Below are 24,240 nucleotides of genomic sequence, written 5' to 3'. Positions count from 1 at the left end.
TGATAATTTTGTAAAGTTAAAAGGAGTGAAAAGCCTTTTTGTAGTAATGCTTTAATTTTGTGTTTTTAAGTTGAATGTCTCAATCCTTGTAACTTATGTGATCATGATACAAAATATATAATCTCTTTAAGATACAAGCAAATATAGATGATAGATACTGCAGTTTTATTTTTTATCCTATAATAAAGAGTGGTTTGTTTCCACTGTAGAGTTGGTTACTTCTGACTTGTTCCTCTGGAGGTTTATATTAAATTATCTGGCTTCCCATCACTTCAGCAGAAGATGGAAAAAAAGCCGTTTATTTTTCTGTGATCATGACCCATTTCCTCTTATAGCAATGGCCTACAGGATCTGCTGGCAAGCAAGAAGGGCAAACCAGAAACTAAAAAGATTGGGTATCTATGGAAGATGAGTGAAAACAGAGTATGCGTCTGTCCAATTCTATAGCATATACTATGCTACCATAACATAGGAATCAATCAATCACCGGCTCAGAAAGGTGGTGGCACAAAGATGTTATAAGGTCCTCGATTATAATAATGTGTTGCCTCTTTTTGCAGATCCCAAGTTGCCTACCTTCATTTACCTAGAGCTATAAATGTTGGGCCCAATAAAGAAAGTGACAGAGTCTATTAGGCAGATATTTAAAGATAACAGTAATTTAAGATGGTGTCAGAAAAGAAATAACAATCTTAGAACACTGGCTTCTCTGAATATCTGTTCCACCTCTACTGAAGCCTAATCTGACACAGCAGGAATTAGAGCACACTAAGGTACACACAGCCACCTAAGAGGCCAGGATTTCATCTGGACTTGTATCCTGTAGCTGGCTCAGCTGCAGCCTATCTTGGGGATGGTCAACTTAGAGAAAACTAATGGATCCTTATAAATCATGAAATCCTTATAAGTCGTAGTCTTACCCAGAGTAGAGATCCTCTGGACTTGGTAAGAAGGCAGCTTCAATGAGAAAGTTATGAGTCTTTATTCTCTTCTCTTTAGTTCTGAATTTGGCTGCACTGATTTCTCCCACTTTTTTTCCTGGTGGAACTCTGGACTTTTACCTTACCTCTCCAATGTCATGGGGCTTTCCAGACTTTCTAGAGACCTGTATTTATACATGTAAAAAACAATACAACCTCTGCAAATAAATAGAGTAATATGACAGTCCATGATTTAGCAACCATAAAAGAAATTGCTGACAGCTGTGCTAGTGAGAGGATTTGACATAATTTCTCAAACAGAATCTTCCAATTTTATTATTGGAAGAGATCTTAGAGACAGCTTGCAATTATTAAAAAAACTTCAATGAATCGTTTAAAATAATGACATTCATCTCATGTTTGTGGGCCACGTTGAGAAGTACAGGAATAAGAAAGCTTAATATAATATTATTTAGCTTCAATTGGCTTGAATATTAGACTCTTTTAAAATGGAACTCATTATTTGTGTTTAATAATGAGGACTCTAAGTGCCCTGAAGGAATGTCCACGTCTTATACATGTTTGAATTATTAGCACCTAACTCAGGTCTTGGCACTTAACATTTAATAAATAATAATGAAGATAGTACCCGTTTTGTTTACATAGATTATCCCATTGTATTCTTATCACAAATACTTTTACCACAATGTTAAAAGAGGGATTTAATAATTTGTTACAATTACAGAGCTACTAAATAAGATTTGGGCCCAAGAAGTCTTGCTGTCAATCACTTCATTAAAATACCTCTGTTTGCTGAGTGTACAATAACAATGTTTTCTCCTTATCAGCTCCATTCTAGGCCATATTCTTTACACATACCATTTTAAATATCAAAATACCTCAAGATAAAGGTTGTTTATTATCCCCATTGTCCAAGGGGGAAAAATAATCAGAAAACGGGTAATTAATATGTCTAACTAAAGCCATTGAGCTACACACCAAGGTAGCAAGTAATTGAGTGAGATTCAAACTTGAAAATCCATTTGGTTAAAACCACATTAATTCTCTACTGTACATTGTCTCTAAAAGACAGGAAGGTGAGAAGCGGGAAAGAGAGAGAGAGAAATGGAGAGCAGAGAGTAAGACCTCTGTGTGTGTGTGTGAATATTGATGAGATTTAAAGTGAAAGTAAGGCAGGGTTATTTCAAAACAGACTATTGCTAGGAAATCACCTGCTTCTTCTAAGTAATAAAATCTATTGTTTATATCATGCAAACAAAAAATAGCCCCAGGCAAAACTGAATCTTTGTGAATCATGTATAATTTAAGGGTACATAAATTTATAAGAAAAAAAGATCCCACTTTCCCAACTTGTGTTTTTTTTTTTTTGAGACAGAGTTTCTCTCTTGTTGCCCAGGCTGGAGTGCAATGGCACAATCTTGGTTCACTGCAACCTCCACCTCCTGGGTTCAAGCGATTCTCCTGTCTCAGCCTCCTGAGTAGCTAGGATTACAGGCATGAGCCACCAAGCCCGGCTAATTTTGTATTTTTAGTAGAGATGGAGTTTCTCTATGTTGGTCAGGCTGATCTCGAACTCCCAATCTCAGGTGATCCACCCGCCTCAGCCTCCCAAAGTGTTGGAATTACAGGTGTGAGCCACCATGCCAGACCCCAGCTTGTTTTTAGAGTGTTTCTTTAGAGACAAGTGGGCCAGAGTCCTTTCTTTAACCTTTTGAATACAAATAGAGCTTTCTAGGGGCTAAATATCATCGCCAGCTTTACAACCCAGAGATGTCTTCAAGAGTCTGGGCTCCATGCCTTTTGAAATGGAAATATCCAGAAAGACAGAGACCCAGGCTTCCTGACACTTTGGGAGCTTAAGCCTGGTGCCTATCCTGTCTGTAGCCATTTCTTCCAAGGGAGATAAATTTTAATATTCTTTCAGATAAGCAAATGGCCACCACATTTCCAAGGTGAGCATACGATGAAGAATACAACAAAGGTATAGCAAAGTTCAGGATGTACCAGCAAATTGTGTTGTCAATTCTCTAATGGGAAAACAGGATGGCATTGATCCTAGGGAAACATGTTATATAAACCAGCTAAAAATAGTGCAGTGTAAATGCTGGGCGAGGTGGCTCACACCTGTAATCCCAGCACTTTGGGAGACTGAGGTGGGTGGATCACTTGAGGTCAGGAGCTTGAGACCAGCCTGGTCAACACAGTGAAACCCCGACTCTGCAAAAATACAAAAAAATTAGCCAGGTGTGGTGGTACATGCCTGTACTCCCAGCTGCTAGGGAAACTGAAGCAGGAGAATCGCTTGAACCTGGGAGGCAGAGGTTGCAGTGAGCCGAGATAGCACCACTGCACTTCAGCCTGGGTGAGAGAGTGACAGTCTCTCTCAAAAAATTATTTTATAAAACATGAATAAGAAAAGACATTAAAATTAAAATGACTAATGGTCACCATTATTATGTAATTGAGACTACTAAAATAGTTTTACATGCAAATTGTGTAAGAAGAATAGAATGTGTTTTTTTTTTTTTTGTAAAAGGTTATAAGAAGGCATGGAAAAGTAAATTATTGCCTAGGGTTAAAAAATTGTTTTAAATTAGATAAGATAAAGCTGAAAGTTCAAATAAGTGGTGGAAGGTTTCTAAAGATCTTGCAAAAGAAATTCTCTGTGTGAACATATTGACTAAATTCAAAAAGGTATTATATTGTTTTTCTGTAAACTGAGCATTAAAAGTACAATAAGGTTTTCTTAAAGCACTAATTTGCTCTTCGGCAAAATTTGTAAAGGGTTATAAAAGGTTTTTACTTCTTTAAAATTTCTGAGTCAACCTTTTGGCAAAATAAATCATTCATGGTAATCTGGAATTCTATTTCATAATATCAAGTGTTTTAAACTCCGAACATATTTAACAGCCTTCCCAAAATCAAACTTCAGTTTCAAAATTGTCTTTCCCGATGCCTGGCTTTTTGGAAGGATCAGGGGGCCCCTGAATCACCCAGAGAAGAGGTAAACAGGATTATTTAACATATTTAGGTACATAGTATTGCCAAAATGTTGTTCAATCTTCTTTAGGTTATATTTTTGTGAATAATGCTAATATATGTCCCAAAATTGTATGAGATTTCTAAAATTTTTAATGTCTAAGTACATGCTGTCAATTATAATTATAGTTATTATATTAAGTTATAGTAGACCACATAAATAACCAAATTTCCTTGTATAAAGCTACTAATCTAAGTAGAACAAAAAAATTAATTGAATAACCAGGTTTTGTTTTTCCTCTTGCAAATGTCTGTAACGAGCATTCTTAACAGCATAGGTATCCACCTCCTGAAGTTCCAGTTAAATCTTTTAACCAAATTCACTGTCTCTCACCTAGAGACCATCAAGCTTCAGAAGATCATGTGACAAATGTTCCAGCCAGTTCCAGTTGAAGACACCACCCCTGGCCATCAAGAAGCTACCCTGCCTCCACTAGACAGAGCAGGGTGAGAGTTCCGTGATCCCCAATAGGTAGGGACTTTGCTTCAAGCCAGCATGAAGCAGTTACAGAAGAAAGACCATTAGTCACCCCACCTCCCATAAAGATTTATGGGGATGACATCTCTCAGGGAGGAAATGAGGCAGGAAAATAGGATCTGGAGGCATAGAACATAAGGCCTATTCACACTTCAGCTATGCCGGGAAATATTATCTCCATTTACATAGGGCATACACAAAGTAACCAATGGAAACCTCTAGAGGGTATTTAAATCCCCCAAAATTCTGTAACAGGACCCTTGAGCCCCTATGCTTGGGCCCACTCCCACACTGTGGAGTGTACTTTCATTTTCAATAAATCTCTGCTTTTGTTGCTTCATTCTTTCCTTTCTTTGTGTGTTTTGTCCAATCCTTTGTTCAAGATACCAAGAACCTGGACACCCTCCACTGGTAACAATAAGCTTGAGGAACATAAAGTCAATGGAGTGTCCAGTCCCTCAGAGAGAACAGGGTGGCAGATTAAGACAACTGGGCATATTCTTTCTGACTCAGTGAGTCTTTTCTGCATGACTTCCTAAGATTGTATATTTTATGTTGAGAGCTCTAGAGATTGGGAATACAGTAAAGATATGGTAAATTGAGGACCTACTGGAGGGTAGAATATGTACTTAATCAACCCAAACTTGAGCCTCTGTGCTGGCTTTTGTAGTTGGAACTAAAGATAAGTTGATGAGGAAAATGAAGCACCTGAGATCAAGAGGTGGTAGAGAGAAGTAAATAAGCATTTTCAATTTCACAGTTATATAAAAAGTTCAATGGTAGGAGTAACAAGTTGGTGCCATGGCAACCCAAAAGGGGCATCTCACCAAGCCTCAGAAAGTCAGGAACTAGGACATCTTAAGGATGAGCAGGATTTGGTAGACAAAGGATAGAAGGTGAGGAAGCAGGGTTGTTTTTTTTGTTTTTGTTTTTTTTTTTTTGAGACGGAGTCTGGCTCTGTCGCCCAGGCTGGAGTGCAGTGGCGCAATCTCAGCTCACTGCAAGCTCCGCCTCCCAGGTTCACGCCATTCTCCTGCCTCAGCCTCCCGAGTAGCTGGGACTACAGGCGCCCGCCACCACGCCCGGCTAATTTTTTGTATTTTTAGTAGAGACGGGGTTTCACCGTGTTAGCCAGGATGGTCTCGATCTCCTGACCTCGTGATCCGCCCGCCTTGGCCTCCCAAAGTGCTGGGATTACAGGCGTGAGCCACCGCGCCCAGCCGCAGGGTTGTTTTAAGAAGTCTTTGTCCCCTGCAAAAAGGCCCTCAGTCAAGAGAATACTAGTTGACAACCCAGGGAAAGTTGTATTTGACCATATATTTGGGGATAAACTTTGAAATCTTGTTGAAAGGCCATAATAAAAACAAAATTAGGATGCATGTTTTGTGCCCTTTCTAGTTCTCTGCTCCAAAGAGAAGATGTTTCCTGTTGAGCAGACTTATGCTATTTCTAGTAATTTAATTACTTTCATCCTGTTGTGGGACCTCTCCCATCCATGTATTATGATTTCAATTTTTAATTCGAATAATTGTATTTATCCATTTTTGAATACATGATGAATTTACATAAAATGTTGAAGACATATATGATGTAGAGTTACCCTCTCATTTCTCACCTTAACTATTCAGTTCCATTCCTGGTATGACCAGGATACTAGCATATTTTTTATTTTTCCAGAGGGAGCTAATAATGTACACACATATTCATTAGTTCCTAAATTAAGTGGTAGCAGCATACTTTCTGCATCTTTTTTTTTTCTAATGATATATCTTGGATACTTTCTCATAGTAGTACAAATAAAGCTTCCTTTTCCATTTTAGTGACTGTAGAATATTCCTTTGAAAGTATGTCCCAAAATTTGCCTCATCGGTAAGTGACAGATATATATATATTTATATACCAAATATATACCAGATATATTTATATTTATATACCAAATATAAAAATAAAATAGATATATTTAGTTTCACTCGTGTCTGTGTGAAGAGACCACCAAACAGGCTTTGTGTGAGCAATAAAGCTTTTTAATCACCTGGGTGCAGGCCGGCTGAGTCCGAAAAGACAGTCAGCGAAGGGAGATAGGGTTGGGACCGTTTTACAGGATTTGGGTTGGTAAAGGAAAATTACAGTCAAAGGGGGTTGTTCTGTGGCGGGCAGAGGTGAGTGTCACAAGTTGCTTAGTGGGGGAGCTTTTGAGCCAGGATGAGCCAGGAGAAGGAATTTCACAAGGTAATGTCATCAGTTAAGGCAGGAACAGGCCATTTTCACTTCTTTTGTGATTCTTCACTTGCTTCAGGCCATCTGGACATATGTACATGCAGGTCACAGGGGATATGATGGCTTAGCTTGGGCTCAGAGGCCTGACATTTAGTATATTTACTAAATAAATATAAATAGATATTTACTAACTATAAGTATATATTTACTAAACATATACATTTATATTTATATGTACTATATAAATACCCAATAGTAGAATTGCTAGACAAAATGTATGTACATTAAAATTTTGATATACAATTCCAACAGATCACTCTCACTGGCCAATATGAGACACAGTCAATTTCCCTAACTCTGTGCCAGCTCAGTGTCCTGTTCTTCCATTCCTATGACAGAGTTGAAACAAGAACCTTATAGTTTTCCTTTGAACAACTTTTATTGTTAGTAAAATTCAACATTTTTAATCTCATATTTTTGTCTATTTAAAAAATGTGGCGTTAATAACATTGAAGCCGAGAGCCAAATCAGGAATGCAATCCCATTCACAATTGCCACAAGAAGAATAAAATACCTAAAAATACAGCTAACCAAGGAGGCAAAAGATACATATAATGAGAATTACAAGATACCCCTGAAAGAAATAAGAGATGTCACAAACAAATGGAAAAACATTCCATGCTCATGAATAGGAGCACAGCTTTGTAAATAAAGGACATAGGGTGAGGAAGCCGGGTTGTTTTAAGAAGCCTGTGTCCCCTGTGAAAAGGCCCATGGCATATCTTGTAGAATTACAAGGAGTTTATTCTGTAGCAGGATGAGCCGCAGACAAAACTTCTCAGACACCGAGTTGTAGAAGGAAGGGCTTTTTTCAGCTGGTGGCATCGGCAAGCTGCTGCCTTAAAATCCGAGCTCCTTGAATGCACAATTTCTGTCCCTTTTAAGGGCTCACAACACTAAAGATTTCACATGAAAGGGCCAGGATTGATTTGAGCAAACAGGCGGTACATGACAGGGGCTGCATGCACTGGTGGTCAGAGAGAAACAGAACAAGGCAGTGAGTTTCCAAATGTTCTTCTATACAGTGTCTGGAATCTATGAATAACATCGGTTTCTAAGTTATGAGTTGATTTTTAACTACTGGGTTTAGGCCAGGCAGGCCCAGGCCTGGTTTCGGGCCTGGTGCTGGGCTGCCTGTCTTTGGTTTTACTTCCTTGTTGTTTTTTCTTAAAACAGGTACTGAGTATCAAACAATATAAAACAATATAAGAAGGTCTCTCTCTTCCCTCAATTCTAGCTGCAAGTTTTGAGCACTAGACAGCAGAAATAAATTCCTAAAATGTTGAGTTGAGCAAATAGTTCAATGCTATCCCTATCAAACTACCAATGACATTCTTCACAGAATTAGAAACTACTTTAAAATTCATATGGAACCAAAAAAGAGCCTAGCCAAGGCAATCCTAAACAAAAAGAACAAAAGGGGAGGCATCAAGTTACCAAACCTCAAACCATACCACAGAGCTACAGTAACCAAAACAGCATGGTATTAGTACAAAAACGGACACACAGATAAATGGAACATAACAGAGAGTCCAGAAATAATGCTGTACACCTACAATCATCTGATCTTGGACAAAGCTGACAAAAACAAGCAATGGGGAAAGAAGTCCCCATTTAATAAATGGTGCTGGGATTACTGGCTAGCCATATGCAGAAGATTGAAACTGGGCCCCCAGCTTACTCCGCATACAAAAATCAACTTAAGGATTAAAGACTTAAATATAAAACATTAAACTATAAAAACTCTGGAAAATAACCTAAGAAATACCATTCTGGACATAAGACTTGGCTAAGATTTCATGATGAAGATAACATAAGCAATTGCAGCAAAAACAAAAACTGACAAAGGAGATCTAATTAAATTAAAGAGCTTCTGCACATCAAAAGAAACTATTGGCCAGATATGGTGGCTCATGCCTAAATCCCAGTACTTTGGGAGGCTGAAGCAGGCAGATTGCTTGAGCTCAGTAGTTCAAGACCAGCTTGGGCAACATGGAAAAACCCATCTCTACAAACAAATACAAAAAATTAACTGGTCTTGGGTGTAAGCACCTGTAGTCCCAGCTACGTGGGGGGTTGAGGTGAAAGGACTGCTTGAGCCTGGGAGGTTGAGGCTACAGTGACCCATGTTTGTGCTACTGCACTCCAGCCTGGGTGTCAAAGTGAGACCCTGTTTCAAAAAACAAAAACAAAACAAAACAAAATGAAACAATTAACAAAGTAACAGACAACCTACAGAATGGTAGAAAATATTTGCCAACTATGCATCCAACAAAGATCTAATATCCAGAATCTATAAGAAGCTTCAAAAAATTTACAAGCAAAAAACAAGCAACCCCATTAAAAAGAAAGTGGGCAAAGAACATGAACGCATTTCAAAAGAAGACATATATGCATTTAAAAAGCATATAAAAATCACTCAACATCACTAATCACTACAGAAATGCATACCATCTCACACCAGTCAGAATGGCTGTTACTAGAAAGTCAATAAATAACAGATGCTGGCAAGGTTGTGGAGAAAATGGAACACATACACTGTTGGTGGGAGTGTAAATTAGTTTAGCCACTGTGGAAAGCAGGTTGGTGATTCCTCAAAGAACTCAGAATTACCATTCAACTCAGCAATCCCATTATTCCCAAAGGAATGCATATTCCCAAGGAAATATAAATCATTGTACCATAAAGGCACATGCACGTGTATGTCCATTGCAGCACTGTTCACAATAGCAAAGATAAGGAATCAACCTAAATGTGCATTAATAATAGGCTGGATAATGAAAATGTGGTATATACAAACACCACGGAATACTATGCAGCCATAAAAAACAACAAGATCATGTCCTCTAGCAATATGGATGGAGCTGGAAGCCATTATCATAAGCAAACTAACACAGGAACAGAAACCCGAATACCACATATTCTCACTTATAAATGGGGGCCAAACAAAGAGAACACATGGATACTAAGAGGAGAACAAGAGACACGGGGGTCTACTTGAGGGTGGAGGTTGGGAGGAGGGAGAAGATCAGAAAAAAACCTATTGGGTATTATGATTAATAATTGTGTGATAAAATTATCTGCACACCAAACCCCCATGACATGCAGTTTACCTATGTAACAAACCTGCACATATACCCCTGAATCTAAAATAAAAGTTAAAAAAATTAAAAATTGTGGTGCTGCTCTCTTCTTATTAATTGGCAAGAGCTAATCATAACTGAAATTATTTCTGTAACTATAAATTGCAAATGGTTAATGGCTTCTTAATCTTACCAGTTGTCTTTTTGCTTTACTTAAATCTTTTCTAGGAATAATGTCACTACTTCTGACTTGTTTCCCATGTTTATAAATTATTAGTTCAATCAAAATTGTTTGTTTTTTGTGGATGTCAGGCCCTGATATTCTTTGATAATCACTTTTTAATTTTAAACTTTTCTTGAATGAAACTGCTATAACACATATACTTACAAAATGAGCAACAGTGTTATGTTATTAAAATAAAATAAACCTCATTTTATATTTTCTTACCTGGAATATTCAGGCTCTTAAATACGTGAGCCAAGATATTTTGTCCCTACTCCAAGTAGCTTAGAAGCCCCAGGTAGAGTGACAATCATTATGTTGCTAGCCATGTCAAGGATCTTTAAAAGCCTTAACTGTTCATTTTTAGTGCTTTCAATTTTTTCTTTCAGTTGATTAATCTCTTCATTTAACTGCTCAGATTTCTTTTGAAACTCTTCCTTAAGCATTTCTTCTTGTACCTATGAAAGGGAAATAGTCCACTTTTGAAAATCTCCAATTTTCTTCAGGAGTCAGAGTTTTGTATTTAACTAATTTAACGTTTAAGCATATGTGTCTGTTTCTCTATTATCTTAGAAAACTCTTTGATGAATTTGTGTAACATTTCCGGATGATTGGACCTGAATCATGGGAGAGTATACATGGTTTACCTTTTGTGACATTCCCTAAGCAACATCTCACTGGAGGTAGAAAGAAATTTTGTTCCAGCACAAAGAATGCCCTTCGAGAGGGAATGCAGGTTTAATTCTAATTAATTCTAATTTCCACTGGTGTAGCAAGGCCATGCTCATCTAGCAAATAACGGGGACTGCTGACCCTGTATAAAACATTGGTTGTCAAGCTTCAGGTTGGGACAAGGAATATGTTTTACTCTAGTTGTATAGGATGAATCAGGCAGATACAGAAACAAATGGAGCAATTTGTGATCTTTCAGTATCATTTCATATCAAGCCAAATCTGATACTTTCATCCAGATGGATCTATTTCAGGTACTTTAGATGGTTGTGCCAAAAATCCCAAGGATTGGTGGACTAAGGTCCTATTTCATTGGGGCACAGTGAGACCATCCTGTAGTCACCACAAACAGCAGCCCGGGACCCTGGGAGATGTCATGTGTACTCTCCAAAGTCTAACAAGAAGAAGATGCTGGATTCTTGTAGACTTTCGGGCTTCAGTAGAATTTAGATGTATTTGAGATTTTAGTGAAACATACAACTTTTGTGTTTCCTTCTGGAATCATGACTGTGCCTAAAATTTTGGTCCTTCCTTTCCTAAAGAAGCAGGGCATTGTCCCTCAGGCACTGCCATTCTTCACGGAGACTCACCTTCAGCTTGTGTTTTAGCAGCCTTTCATGCTCTCTGAGAAGGTTTTCCCTTTCCTCCTCCAACTTCTTCTCCATTTGGGCCATGTATTCCTGGAAGCTTCTCTCTTGAGCCTCCATCATTTGCTGCTGCTCCTTCTGTTTTTCTCTTAGCAGCTCCTGTTCCTTCTCAGCTGCTTCCTTCATGGCCCGCTCCGCTATTCCACAAAGGTTTTAGAGAGGGAAGAAAATGACAGTTATTCCTGAGTTCTACCCTCCTGAGCTCAGATCAAACCGACTCAGAGAAAAGCACAAAGGTGAGGGATTGGGAATCTCTGAATTATCTCGCTAGCCATGTCTGGAAAAGAATGTTGAATAATGTGATGCGAAGGCACTGGCTGGAGGTTCAACCCCAATCCCCTTGCGATTTTGAGATTTAGCAGAGTATATGTTCTATAGTGGGAGGAAGCTCCCTCCTCTATAGTAAGAGAAAGCAAATTCCAAGTATACAATATATTTTTTAACTATAGTCGCTGTGCTGTACATTTGGTATCCAGAACTTATTAATATTTTAATTCAATGTTTGTGACTTTTGAAGCTCCTTTTAACTGGAATATCTTTTGGTGTGATCAGCGAGAAGGCATTGCAGGAAACTCCCAATCCCTCTGATAGCTGAGCCCTGCCCCTGTACCTGCTATGGCCTTCTCTCCAGCAGTGAGGGCTTTGTCTGACTGCAGGATGGATTCCTCTACAACCACCTGTGACTGCAGGAAGTTCTGGAGGACCTCGTTTGCCTGAGGAACCAAGAAAGAGCAAAGACCTGTCAGGCAGCAAAGATCTCATCTTATGATGGCGAAATTATTGTTCAATAAAGTCACAAATCTAACCCTGTAAACTTTGCATAATTCTTAAGATCCAGTGGTTTCTTTTCTTCCACAGCCACAAGAAGTCCAAGCTCTTTGTTAAGACATAAAAACCCTGTGCAGCAGCCTCCCTCCTGCCTGTTCAGCCTCCTCTCCCAGGGATGCTGCTCACCACCCACCCCAGGGTGTAGACAACCTGACAACATAAATGGGCAGTTCTACAAATACACATTCTCAGTTTTTGATTTGACATCAAAAGCACAGGCAACAAGTGCAAAAATAAGTGGGACTACATCAAACTAAAAATTTCTGCAAAGAAAATAATCAATAAAATGAAAAAGAATTTTCTTCCATACAGAATGGAAGAAAACACTTGCACACCATAAATCTGATAATGGGTTAATATCTAAAATACAAAAGGAAATCATATAACTAAATAGCAAAAATAAACACTCAAAAAACCAATAAATATATTAAAAAATGAGCAAAGAACCTAAATAGACTTTTGTCAAAAGAAGACCTGGCCAACAGGTATGTGAAAGCATGGTCAACATCACTAATCATCAGGGAAATGCAAATCAAAACCACAGGGACATTTTATCTCACACATTTTAGAATGATAATTATCCAATAGTCAAAAGACAGCAAGTGTTGGCAAAGATATGGAGAAAAGGGAATTCTTGGAAACTGTTTGTAGGAACAGAAATTGGCATAGTCCTCATGGAACACAGGACAAAAGTTTCCTCAAAAGGAAAAATTCTGAGTTTCCAATGGCTGTCAAGTACATAGCTCAGCCCTATCAGCTCCACCACTTGCTGGCTGTGTTGTCTTAGGCACTTTATTAACCTCTCCATGCATTGCATTTCTCAACTGCCTATGTGGACGATAGTGGCACCTAATTTACATTATTCCGAGAATCAAACTGATAATCCAACAAAATCACTTCCTCTGATATAGGAAGTGAATCATCAAGATCATCATCATCATCATCATCATCATCATATTAGTACATACCAGTACGATAATCGTAATTGTACCCTATCCAGTCAAATATTAATTTGTCCATCTCAGGTAAAATAATACACTTCTGAAAACATAGTCGTTTGCTTCATAAGGTATCCTCTGTACTTAGCACAAAAACTATCCCATTAATTAATAAATATAATAAATGGGTTGTTTCATCTGGATTCATGATGTTAAATCCTCTTGGAGAAGAAATATTTCTGATTTCTTAAGAGTGTCTAACTAATTGTGGATTTAAATACTAAAAAACTCAAAATAGCATCATGTTCTGCTTCCTCTCCACAAATGGTGCTATATTCTTAGATTTTCAGAAGGGGCAACAAAAACCCTCTGACTATCCTCTGTTATCCATCCCCCATTCCCCTTTTCCTCACCTTAACTCCTTTTCTGGGCACTAGCTTATAGTCCCTCTCAACCTGTTTCTTTTCTTCTAAGTAGAGATTGTGTCCTCCAGGAACAGAGAAAATTCCTCTCAAAATGCTTTCTGTCAGGTGCTCTGAAAGCCGCTTAAGCTCAGCCTGGCAATATTTGGCAGATGCCTCTTCATTCTGCAGCACAAAGTCTCCCTTCTTTTTCTCCATGGTGTCCTGCCAGAAAAATGTAGGGAAAACAGTAGAAAGAAGCTGTTAGAAGGGAAGGTCCAACTGTGATCCTCTTGGAAGAAGTAGTCTCATGGCCTCAGAGTGGACTGGGATATGGTGTAGACCAAGAGTCACAAGAATGATTTTGTTCCCAACTATGTGATCTGTGTGACCTATGGAAAGCCCTTTAACCCCCCAGGGGTCAGGCTCAATATCTGTAAATTTATGTGGTTGGAAGACATAAACTCTATGGTTCTTTTAGGTATAGTATGATTAATAGGGATCCAGCCTCCAGTAATGAGCAGTAAAAAGTTGAATTCTGGCTGGAAGCAAAGTTTCCCCAGAAAACATAGGTTGCTATGTATAAAAAATATACATATGGCAAATCAACTTCACAGTAATGAATTAAGCATATTCTGATGAGAAAAATGAACCATCTGTGTATTTCTTCAATGAGAGTTTGAATACGTGAGGATACAGGAACAGAATTTTCTTTTGTTTGTATTTGTAAGTTACAATCCAGTTGCATTTTATCATTATGAATTAAGAGATTATTGTCACTTTTAGGTCAGTCTGAGACAGACTGAAAGACAAACTTTCAGTAAACATGCCTACGGTAAGTAGATTTAAGATGTCCCATAAGGTTTCTCACTCCTTGGTACCCACACCTGCATAGTTCCTGGGCCTATGAATATGATAGATACTAATCCTGTGATTAGATTATGTTGTGTAGCACAAGTTGACTTTGAGAAATGGAGTGTGCCCTGTTGGGCATGACCTAATCACATGAGCCCCTTAAAAGTGGTTTTCTCTAGCTGGTGTGAGAAGAGGAATTCAGTGAAATTAGAAACATAAGGATTTCATGCATCATTGCTGACTTGAAGATGGATGGGTTTACCCAGAGCCTCTATATGAAATCTAAGCCTCTTTGACACCTTGTTTTCAGTCTGTGGCACACTGAGCAGAGTACCCAGACACCCTGACAAGGACTTCTGACCTACATAACTATGAGCTAATAACGTGTGTTGTCTTAAGCTGCTAAACTCATGATAATTTCTTTTGCAGCAATAGAAAAAAAAAAGTGACAATCCTCTAGAAGAAGGGTTACCTATAGCCCATAGAGCCCTGTTATTCACAAGAAACCATGGTCTTTCCACAGTGGTAAGGAGATGAACCATGGGGTCAAAAAGCTACACTTTATGCATCATTTCGGAAGGGCAGAAATCAGGAAGGATAAATGCTAAAAGTACCACAAGCTTCTTCTGGAATTCATGGTTTTCATCCTTGAAGGAGTGCTCCATGAAGACTGCAATGGCTTCCCTCTCACAGGCTGCATGCACGTCCAGCAGCTCCTGGAGCGTGTCTGTGGGGAGCCTCAGTTGCTGGGCTATCTGCTGGCTATAGTGGTCGGCTGCCCTCTGCACAGCCGCTGGGTTCTCAAGCTGGGCCAGTGCTGTCACTGCATTCTCCAGACAAGGTACTGCTCCACTGTTGATGGCATCTACATAAGTCACCACCAGAGTCCCCAGCCCTGAATCACATATATTTAGGGAAAATTTACAGTTCTTACTCATTATTTATACAAGTTTTAAGAGTCAGCATTCTAAAAATTACAAAAATTCTAATTATCTTGAAGTTTCTTATCACTCCTCTTCTTTATTCTCTTCCTCTTCCTTTTTCATCTTCCTCTATGAATTCAACTCTTTATAATAACATCCCTATTTTTCCTATTCACTCTTTTTTATGGCTCTTGGATTCACATTACAAAATTAAATTACTCATTGCAACCAATATGTTTTTGTGTTTTATGGAAAAATACATTTCCATTTAAATACCATATAAATGAGTTTGTTAGCAGGGAAAGTAAGTTATATAATTTGTGAGTCCTACTTCCAAATAAAAATGCAAGTCCCCTCATTTCTTATTCTTTACAAGGGAACTTGCATTTTTATTTGGAGACAAGAAATTTTTATTTGAAGACAGTAACATAAACCACTGAACCAAGCACAGGCCCATCTCACCATAGGGAGTGGACGACTACACAGGTTGCATGCCATGAAGCTAGCCCCGTACTTAATATGACATTTAAATTTGTTTCTCAAACTCTCAATGAGCTTGCATGGAACTCATGGCCTGATGTTGATTTCCTGACTAATGTAAATTTATAAAATATATTATATATCTTCACTGAGAAACACTAATCCTATAGGACTTTTCCTCATCATGCACATTTCTCTCCTTAGGAGTTTGTGTTTATGCCATTAGTGTATTAATTTTGTGAGATATATTAGGCCTCAAGAAAGTTTCATATGAGTAAACTTTAATTAAGAAACATTCATTTCTATGTGTGCAATGAACATCTCCTTCTCTGCATTCCTATGCAGAAGCAAACAATATTATTGAAAAACTTGCAGTCATTACAGCTTCAACACATCCTGGACCACAGACAGACATGCTTTGGGACAAAAAAAGACTCACGCTTTCCAGTGACAATGATTCCCTCTCTCAGGGTCTTGGTCTTTGCATGGGTGAAGATATAAGAACAGAAGTTGTCTGACTGCATAAGGAAATGCCTTTCCAGATTTTCTTCTGGCACTTCGTCCATATGATTTAAATATTGTTTGTCATTTGTAGGCCGGTCAAAGACAAAGCACTTCCGTTTTCGGAAGAAATGCCTGATACACTCTCTAGGCATGTTCGAATTTTGAATTTTGGGAGTCTTGCCTGTGGAATTGTAAAAAAGAGTGCTCACTGAAGAGACAGCCTGCAGGCAAGGGGGCTGAGGACTTTTCCAGGGATCTTTGCATCCCTGCAGCTCCCCTGCCTTGTAAATCTTGTTTTATGCAATCATACAAAACAGCCTTGTGCTAATCCAATGAAAGCATGGAAAATCCATTTTTGTACAGGAGCGAGAGTCAGGAAAGAACTCTTGGAGAGGAAGGGAAGACATCTACCACAAAATGAAGAAACTTATGACTGGTTTCCTTGGCTTTTGTGTGCTAGCCAGTAGACTATGTATTAAATGTTTTTGAATGATTAATTAAATGGAGCAGTTGTCAGAAATACTTTCTGATATTACAGTCCTATGTCAGAAGTGAAACATGGGCCCTAAATTAAAGCAACGCTAGAAATAAGAAAAATATGTTTCTTAGAAAAATATCATGAAGGTGAATGATACCCAAGTCAGTAATAAAAATAAAAAGTATTTCAAACCCAGAACCCCAAATTATAAACACCATAAATATGTTTAGAGATTCCTTTATCTGAAAAATCCAGAGTAAAGTTAATCCAGATATAACTTGGAGACCTCACCACCTTTCAATGTCAGATTATATTAGGTCTCACATTGTCTTGCAGAGGGATTCTGTGGCATATATCAGTTATTCAAAACAAATGTTTGTTGAAAGGATGAATAAATGAACAAAGATGGATATTGATTGTAGGTGCCAACAGGTATCCACTCTGCTAAATATAGTCTGTTTAACAAACGTATAATAGATTGACAACATATTTTATGAAGCTGTAGAATGAAGTAGGTGATGTTATGAAAATAGTAAAATGAAGGATTTGACAGTCTTACTGGAAGCATATGTGTTTTTTTTTTTAACTTCCTGGATCGTTTGCTGTATAAATCTCCTTTTTCTCTAAAGGATGTAACTATCCAGGCTAATGAAATAGATAGGGTGAAATATATTTCCAAAGTTAGATCATTTGACTTCTTGTGATTCTGTGTTTACCAGCTTCCAAGCTTATTAGTTAATTTCTCCAAATAGAATAGGAGGAGCATTTGAAGCTAATAAGTAACACAAATATATGAGTCTTAGGATGTGATAATATTAATTGTAATCCTCAATATATTTTTCATGGTACTTATTGGTCTAAAATGATTTGATAGAACTTCGAGTTTTAAATTTCCTCAATGAATTTGAACCTCAGCCTCCGGGAAATTTCAAGTAAAAATAACCACAAAAATCATGATCACTTGTCAATCACCAACCACCATGAGCATGGGCCTCAAATCAATCCAGTCTAATGTAAACATTTGTGTCAGGTGCTGAATAGCAGGTCTTAGTTGATCCTACCCCCCACTGAACCTTTCCACATCCAGGCCATGCTCTGATACCTGGAATCAGCTTCAAGGCATTCTCCAGGTACTCATCTTCTGTGATGGGGTTTCCATCTAACTTTAGCTCCAGGGTAAAATCCCGAACAGTCCAAATAAAGTCTGGAAAGAAACTCGCAAACTCGCTGGAGTCCTCAGCTTCATCAGGTCTGGGGCAGGATTTTGCCCTGATTAGCTTTGCTAGCTCAGTCACATAGCTGGGATCTCAGCTAAGGAAGGATAGCACCCTACACCATCATTTCCACATCTCACTTAGAAACAAGTTTTATACACGTTCCCTTTTGCACTCTGTCTTTTCTTACTCAACCAGGACAACTGAGTCACAGCAAAGAAGACACAGTATCAATTCCCATTCCCCTAAACCCCATAAAACCTGCTCTTCACTTCCCAGAAGGATACTGCAGCTGCTCCAGGGCCTGGTGGTTGATGGTGCTCATGCTATTATAGACAAAGCTGCTGCTTAGAAGCACAGCCAGGGCAAAGATCCACGAGTCATTCTTAGGGTTACTCTAGAAAGCATATAAAGCAAAAGACTTAGGAATATTCTCTTCATTCATTCATTCATTCATTCATTCATTCATTTGGTTGTTCATTAGCTATTTCAGCTGTATGATAGTTGAATAATAGGGTAAATAACAAATTTTGAAGCCAATGCTGAATTCAAACTTCATATTTAGATTTTTACATTAATCCTTTTCAGGCTATCGGTTCATTTAGCAGAAATGAATGACATTGTCAATGTGAGTAACATTCAATAAAGTGCCTAGAACATAATAGGTGCCAAGTAATCAGCGTGCAATTATTCCATTGCAATTTTGTTCTCACTCATGGCATATTAAGGCCACAAATGCTATTCAGTTAAGTTCAAAAACTTTACATTGTGTATCTGACAAAATGCAGACCCTGCATTTGGTTTTGTGGATATAAAGTTCCTCACGACAGTCCCTGCCTTCAAGAAGATGGCTTTCTGGTGCAGCAGATAAACATGTCAATATACAAATTCAATCAGAATAATAATCACTGCTGGGGGAGGAAAACCCAAAGTTATAAAGTATAAAACAAATAAAAAGAATGGAGGGGGAGGCACATAAATGTGAATAGTTACTCTATGAATTCAGGAGCAAGAAGTGATTATGTTTGACAGGCATATGAAGGCAGCAGTTTGAAAATAGTTGCACTTCAAAAAGTTGATAGAGTGTGGACTTGTGAAGAAGGACGGATAAAGCAGGTGGAAAGATCAATAGAAGCCAAGTCAGAATTGTCACAGCATGGTCATAAAAGGGCATTACACAGTTATTTCATTTGCCTGAAGCAGTGAGTATGCATGTTGGTGAAGTGGAAGAGGAGGCTGGAAACAAGATTCATGGCAAGACATGAAAGGGTTTTTAAAAAAATTTAGATGGTCCCCAAATCACATTACAAGTTCTAAGGTCAGCTAGTAGTTCTGCTGCTGCCATCAGTTTATATTTTGATATATTTTGATTGCTTGACAAATGTAATTAGACAAAAAGAAGTTTATGAAAACTACAACATATTAAGAATAAATGTTTCACTTTGATATTACACTAAGAGAATAATTCAGACCTTTAATACTGAAATTTAAAGTTCAGAATTGCTAAGTTGGTGCTTCCTTCCCTCAACTCCCTTTTTTCAATAATGGAAGCCAAGGATCTACTGCTGCTACTTTCCATTCAGACATAAGACTAATGCAAATAAGAAGAATGGACTGATTGCACCTAACACTTTAAGACAAAATACCTAAAGTTATCTCACTTACAATATTCTTTGTGGGTCTAATTCATGCTATTAAAGAAGTCAGTGGAGAATTAATCTCCAAAGCTCAGAGAGTTGAACCAAAATGTTAGTGATAAAATTAATGCTTTTCTGAAAACTACTGAAATAGATTCCTTCACTAAAACCCTGTTTTTTCATGGTCCCCTCCCCCAACCCCACACGCCTTAAATAGTAGATCCCATTGTTCCCATGGGTTACAACTTTCTCCAACAAGCCTTCTCTAAGTTGAATGACTGAACTAGCTTCTCACTTTTTGCATCTGTGAAACCCTGTACTTATCATACCCCATATTTCTTGTCTTCACAACTAGGCTCTTGGCCTTTACCTTGTTTACTGTTTTATCTGTAGTACTCAGTACAGAGCCCTGGAATTCATCTCTTCAATACATATTTATTAAATTATATCATTTACTCCAGTGTTAAAAATAAGAAGATCTACTCTTAAATATGCCTCAATACTTGAAATTAATAAGGAAGTCTGAGGAAACAGAATTTAGCCTCATTATTCATAATTAGATTTGAGTTTACAGAGATATGTACAGAAGTTGAAGGGAGCTGAAAAAATTAAAAGATGAGAGGTCAACCATGGGCGGTGAAGTTTCTCTGCCTTACCTTTTCTACATCGCCCAGGCCCTCGGTGTCCAGAAGGACCAGGGTGTGGTTTGGCTTAGAGGGGTGGGGCACACACCACATCCAGATGCCCTTAGTTTCAGACTGCACCGTGGAGCCCAGAGGGAAGCCTGCAGGGAAGAGGAAAAATAACAAACAGTAACAGTGGATAGACCAGGATGTCCCGGGATTACACCGGTTAAACTTGTAGGAATGTTTAAGTGGCTGACAGGGGAAAAGGGTTGTTTCCATCTCAGGCAGGACAACTAATCTGACCTTTATATGTATTAAGAATTTTCTCAAACTTGTTTTCTTTCTTAAACTTGTTTCGTAGACAGCGGTTCAGTCCCTAATGGTGCCAAGCTGCTGAGCCAGAGAGGAAGTAGGACATTAGGGGGAAGAAATGGCTGCATGGTCTTTCTTTAAAAACAGAAGCACCTAACAGAGCCATAGGTAGATTGTCTTAAAAGTCAGTAAGAACCAAAAGAGAAACCTGGTAGGAAAAAATAATTAAAAAAAAAAGCCTTCACAAAATAAGAAATGAAAATGGCAATTAATATGTGAAAAGGTACTTAAACTTATTCATAGTGAAATAAATGGCATGCAACAATACATTCTACAGGGCAGCACAAGTTAAAAGGCTTTATGTTACTGAATTTTTCGCAGGATGTAAAATTCTCAGTCACTGCTAATAAGCATGTAAATTGCATCTGAATTTTGAAAAGCTATTCGACTTGATCTAGAAATTTTATGTACTCTCTGATTCAGAAATCCCACTTCTGAGAATATTACACAAAGGAAGATTTTGTACATGTGCACCAGGATATAAATAATAGAGTATTAATGACAGCCTTATTCATTAAAGATAAAAACTGGAAAAATACTAATTTTCAACAATAAATAAATGTACTGTCCTTAGGTAGCGGCATACTGTCTGAGGGTATAAATAATGGGTACACATAGTAACTAGAGAAAACTTATAAACTTCTTATTGAGCAAAAGAAGCAAGACATCCAAAAATACACACAATATAATTTCCTTTATGTAAAGTTTAAAAGCAGACCAAACTATTTTTTAGAATGCATATATATTATGTAGAACCATTTTTAAAAACCAAGAGTCAAAGAAGTGTGCCCTGAAAACAAAAACACTGGTGAGTTCTAGTGAAGGTATGACAGGGTATGATTTTTGGATGTTTAGGTTCGGTAATGTTTTATTTCTTGATCTGGATAGTGATTTCTCATGTATTCACTTTACATTTATTAACTTCACTGTAAAGGTAGGTTGTACATACTCTTCTTTATGTGTCATAGTTCACATATTAGAAAGACTAACTAGAAGGGAATATAATTTATCAGAGTTTTGCCATGAAACGCAGCAAAAAATTAGAAATGGTAGCCCAATTTAATTAGAGGATACACAAGAATTATAATGCCTGTCCTTCTTCATATTTATTTTTTAAAACAGGATCTATTAAACTATATTTGTGTGCTATTTGAAGTGACCAGGTATCCTACACAAAAGTGATGAATGAGAAAGAAAGGGAATAATTGCTGGGGCTGAGCCCCTGAAGAGGTGAGCATAGATGGGATGAAGAAGACCCATGGAACAGATCTTTCGATAGGGTTGAGATGATTCTTTACTATTGGACTAAAGAGTGATATATATTTGAGATTGTAAATTTAGTGGTGAGAATTAGAAGTTTTCTTCACTGGGAGAAGTCATGCCCTTCTTTAGGATGACCCTAGAGGGGGTGTGATCAGCTGTGTTCTCACTGGTTCCAAGTAAATGGCTCCTGTCCTAGGACCACACTCACCATTGCGCTTTCCTGCAAGACGATTCATGAGATAGGATTTTCCTGTGCGGTATAGCCCTACAATGGCCACCACTACCACGGGCTGAGAAATCTTGTCAAGAATCTCTAATGCCTTTGAATTCACTGTCAGCTGCTCTTCCTGGTTTTCCACTAGACAAATGGGGGCCATCATGATGGATTCAGATTCTGGATAACCTGTAACCCAGAAAAAAAAACTCAGTAGAATACAAGATCTTGAAGTCATCCCTAAGGGCTACCTAAGGCACATACAGATTAGCTTTTTGCTTGTGGAATGGTATATAAAATTTCTACGTTTTAATGGTATATAAATATATTTCTACGTTTAATGGTATATAAAATTTCTACGTATATAAAATTTGTACATTTCTAATGGAAAAATATTTAGTTTAGCATGTCAAAGACTAGTACAGATCTGTTATGTACATTATTTATGATTCTTACAAGAACGCTAAAAATGCCTTGTCAAGGTGATGCATAAAATAAACAGAATAAGAAAATCAAGGCACTGATGGCAGAGCCACAGGAACAGTAAACTCCTGGAATAAACAGGGGCAGGATGTTACAAAAAGGAGATGAGGAGTGGTTAGAAAAGGCTCCAGGCATTCCAGAAGAATTTGCTCTCTCATTAATTTAATAAAGAGTATTGCGTACCTACCATGTGCTAATTAACACCATTCTAGATTCTCAGCAACAAGCAAGGAACATAATTGATACAAACTTCTGCTTCTTGGAGCCCTATTTGTTGTAACCCAGCGAGTTACAGAGAAACGCCACACTCTGAGACGAATTCAGGAGTCCTTTATTAGCCGGCGACCGAGAGACAGCTAGTGCTCAAAATTCTCTCGGCCCGAAGAAGGGGCTAGATTTTCTTCTATACTTTGGTTTAGAAAGGAGAGGTTGGGGGGAGGGGTCTAGTTAAAACAATCCTACAGAAGTAAAGTAGGCAAAAAGTTAAAAGGATAAATGGTTACAGGAAAGTAAACAGTACTAGGTGCGGGGGCTTTAATTCTATCACAAGGTGATAGAAGCGGGGCTTTGGGCTTTATCAATCAGACACAAACGCGGGGGCTCTGGGTGCTATTAACCGGGCGAATTCCTGGGAACTGCGGGTATGGCTTGCCACAGTACCTTATCAGTTAATTGCATTCTTGGATGTGCTGGGAGTCAGCTTGCACAAGTTAAGTCCCTGAGGAAGCGGGTGGGTAAGGGGCTGCAAGTGAAGGAGCCAAGATGGAGACTGTCTGGCTCTCTTAGCTAAGGGAGAGTCAACTCAGGTTAAAACAAGGTAGGGTATCACATATTCTAGTGGGGGACAGAAAATTAATAAAACAAGCAAAAAATGTGTATATGTATACTAGATGATGGTATTTCGCAGGAGAAAATGCCACAGCTCTGGGAGGAAGCCCGAGGAGGAGCAGCGCATCCTGGAGACACCGGTGCGCCTCTGGTCGCCGCCTGTGGACCGCCTAGAGACGCTGGGCCACACGGAGCAAAGCACTCAGGGGTTCAAGCAGCATCAGACTTCCCCGCGAGGTTCCTCCACTGCCTTTGTCACCCGCCAGTGTGAAGTCTCCAACCTCCCCGTGTGCAGTCTGCGCTTGGGAATTTGTTGTCGTTTGTTCTTTAACCCAAATACACTTGAAAGGTAAAGCTTAAGAGCAAACTTACCTGGTGTGGGCACTGCAGCGTGAAGAGTTCTCTCACCCATTGCTCTGTCCTCCTGCGCCTGGATCCTCGAGAAACGGACTGTTCTTAGAAGCTGAAAGTCCAGCCGGATTTACAGACATCCAGATAAGAGTCTGTGAGAACCGAAACTGAAAGAACATGCACTTTGTGGGGAGTTGACTGTTGGGGATTTTCCTGTTTATCAAGACAGGAAACTAAAGGAGCTTGAAAGTGCTGGTTCCTCCACACCAGACTCCTGAAACTCAGGTTTGTCCCTCTTCCACCCTTAGCTTAGGTATCTTTCGCCTCCAAAATGAATATAGAGCAGCAGACATGAATGTTTTTTCATCTACCTGTCTCTCAGGGGTAATTTTGTCAGGGAAGAAATTTGAGTTTTTGTTTGCTTT

At 38.5% G+C, this 24,240-nt stretch overlaps 3 protein-coding genes and 1 long non-coding RNA gene across 6 annotated transcripts in view; 1 reads left to right on the top strand and 3 right to left on the bottom strand.

The window, feature by feature from the left end:
• Nucleotides 1-1,030, bottom strand: part of GBP7 (guanylate binding protein 7) — a 44,303-nt gene extending 43,273 nt beyond the window's left edge. Inside the window, exon 1 of the mRNA XM_019027091.4 lies at nt 921-1,030. The gene's annotated coding sequence lies outside the window, so the exon portion shown is untranslated. The remainder of the gene's footprint in view (nt 1-920) is intronic.
• LOC129524788 (uncharacterized) overlaps nt 1-4,792 on the top strand; it is a 51,787-nt gene extending 46,995 nt beyond the window's left edge. Inside the window, exon 4 of the long non-coding RNA XR_008668713.2 lies at nt 4,319-4,792. This is a non-coding gene — a long non-coding RNA (uncharacterized lncRNA). The remainder of the gene's footprint in view (nt 1-4,318) is intronic.
• A 2,297-nt stretch (nt 4,793-7,089) lies between these two features.
• GBP4 (guanylate binding protein 4) lies at nt 7,090-23,982 on the bottom strand. Its single transcript, XM_019027006.4, has 12 exons — nt 23,837-23,982; nt 22,148-22,342; nt 20,335-20,462; nt 18,329-18,438; nt 17,930-18,126; nt 16,285-16,530; nt 15,057-15,337; nt 13,600-13,812; nt 12,031-12,133; nt 11,364-11,557; nt 10,267-10,499; nt 7,090-8,905 (listed from the first exon to the last, which is right to left on the bottom strand). The coding sequence occupies exons 1-11, from the start codon at nt 23,874-23,876 to the stop codon at nt 10,284-10,286; spliced, it is 1,923 nt and encodes a 640-aa protein (XP_018882551.4). The 5' UTR covers nt 23,877-23,982; the 3' UTR covers nt 7,090-8,905; nt 10,267-10,283.
• Nucleotides 23,869-24,240, bottom strand: part of GBP5 (guanylate binding protein 5) — a 75,431-nt gene continuing 75,059 nt past the window's right edge. For all 3 annotated transcript variants that reach the window (XM_063697182.1, XM_063697186.1, XM_055351818.2), the window contains one exon: nt 23,869-23,982. In XM_063697182.1, coding sequence (XP_063553252.1) covers nt 23,869-23,982 — 114 coding nt within the window. The remainder of the gene's footprint in view (nt 23,983-24,240) is intronic.

The sequence above is a fragment of the Gorilla gorilla genome, chromosome 1 (assembly GCF_029281585.2).
Source record: "Gorilla gorilla gorilla isolate KB3781 chromosome 1, NHGRI_mGorGor1-v2.1_pri, whole genome shotgun sequence".
Classification (NCBI taxonomy): Eukaryota; Metazoa; Chordata; class Mammalia; order Primates; family Hominidae; genus Gorilla; species Gorilla gorilla.
The sequence above is the reverse complement of the archived record's forward strand: the minus strand, read 5'-3'. Positions and strand labels throughout refer to the sequence as shown.

What these genes read in the sequence shown, in the direction of transcription:
- GBP4 (XM_019027006.4), bottom strand. Translation starts at nt 23,876, where the DNA reads ATGGGTGAGAGAACTCTTCACGCTGCAGTGCCCACACCAG. An exon ending in CAGGCCCTGGAGCAGCTGCA is followed by an intron (nt 18,127 to 18,328) that starts GTATCCTTCTGG and finishes CTGAGATCCCAG; the next exon opens with CTATGTGACTGAGCTAGCAA. An exon ending in AATTCCAGAAGAAGCTTGTG is followed by an intron (nt 13,813 to 15,056) that starts GTACTTTTAGCA and finishes TTTTTCTGGCAG; the next exon opens with GACACCATGGAGAAAAAGAA.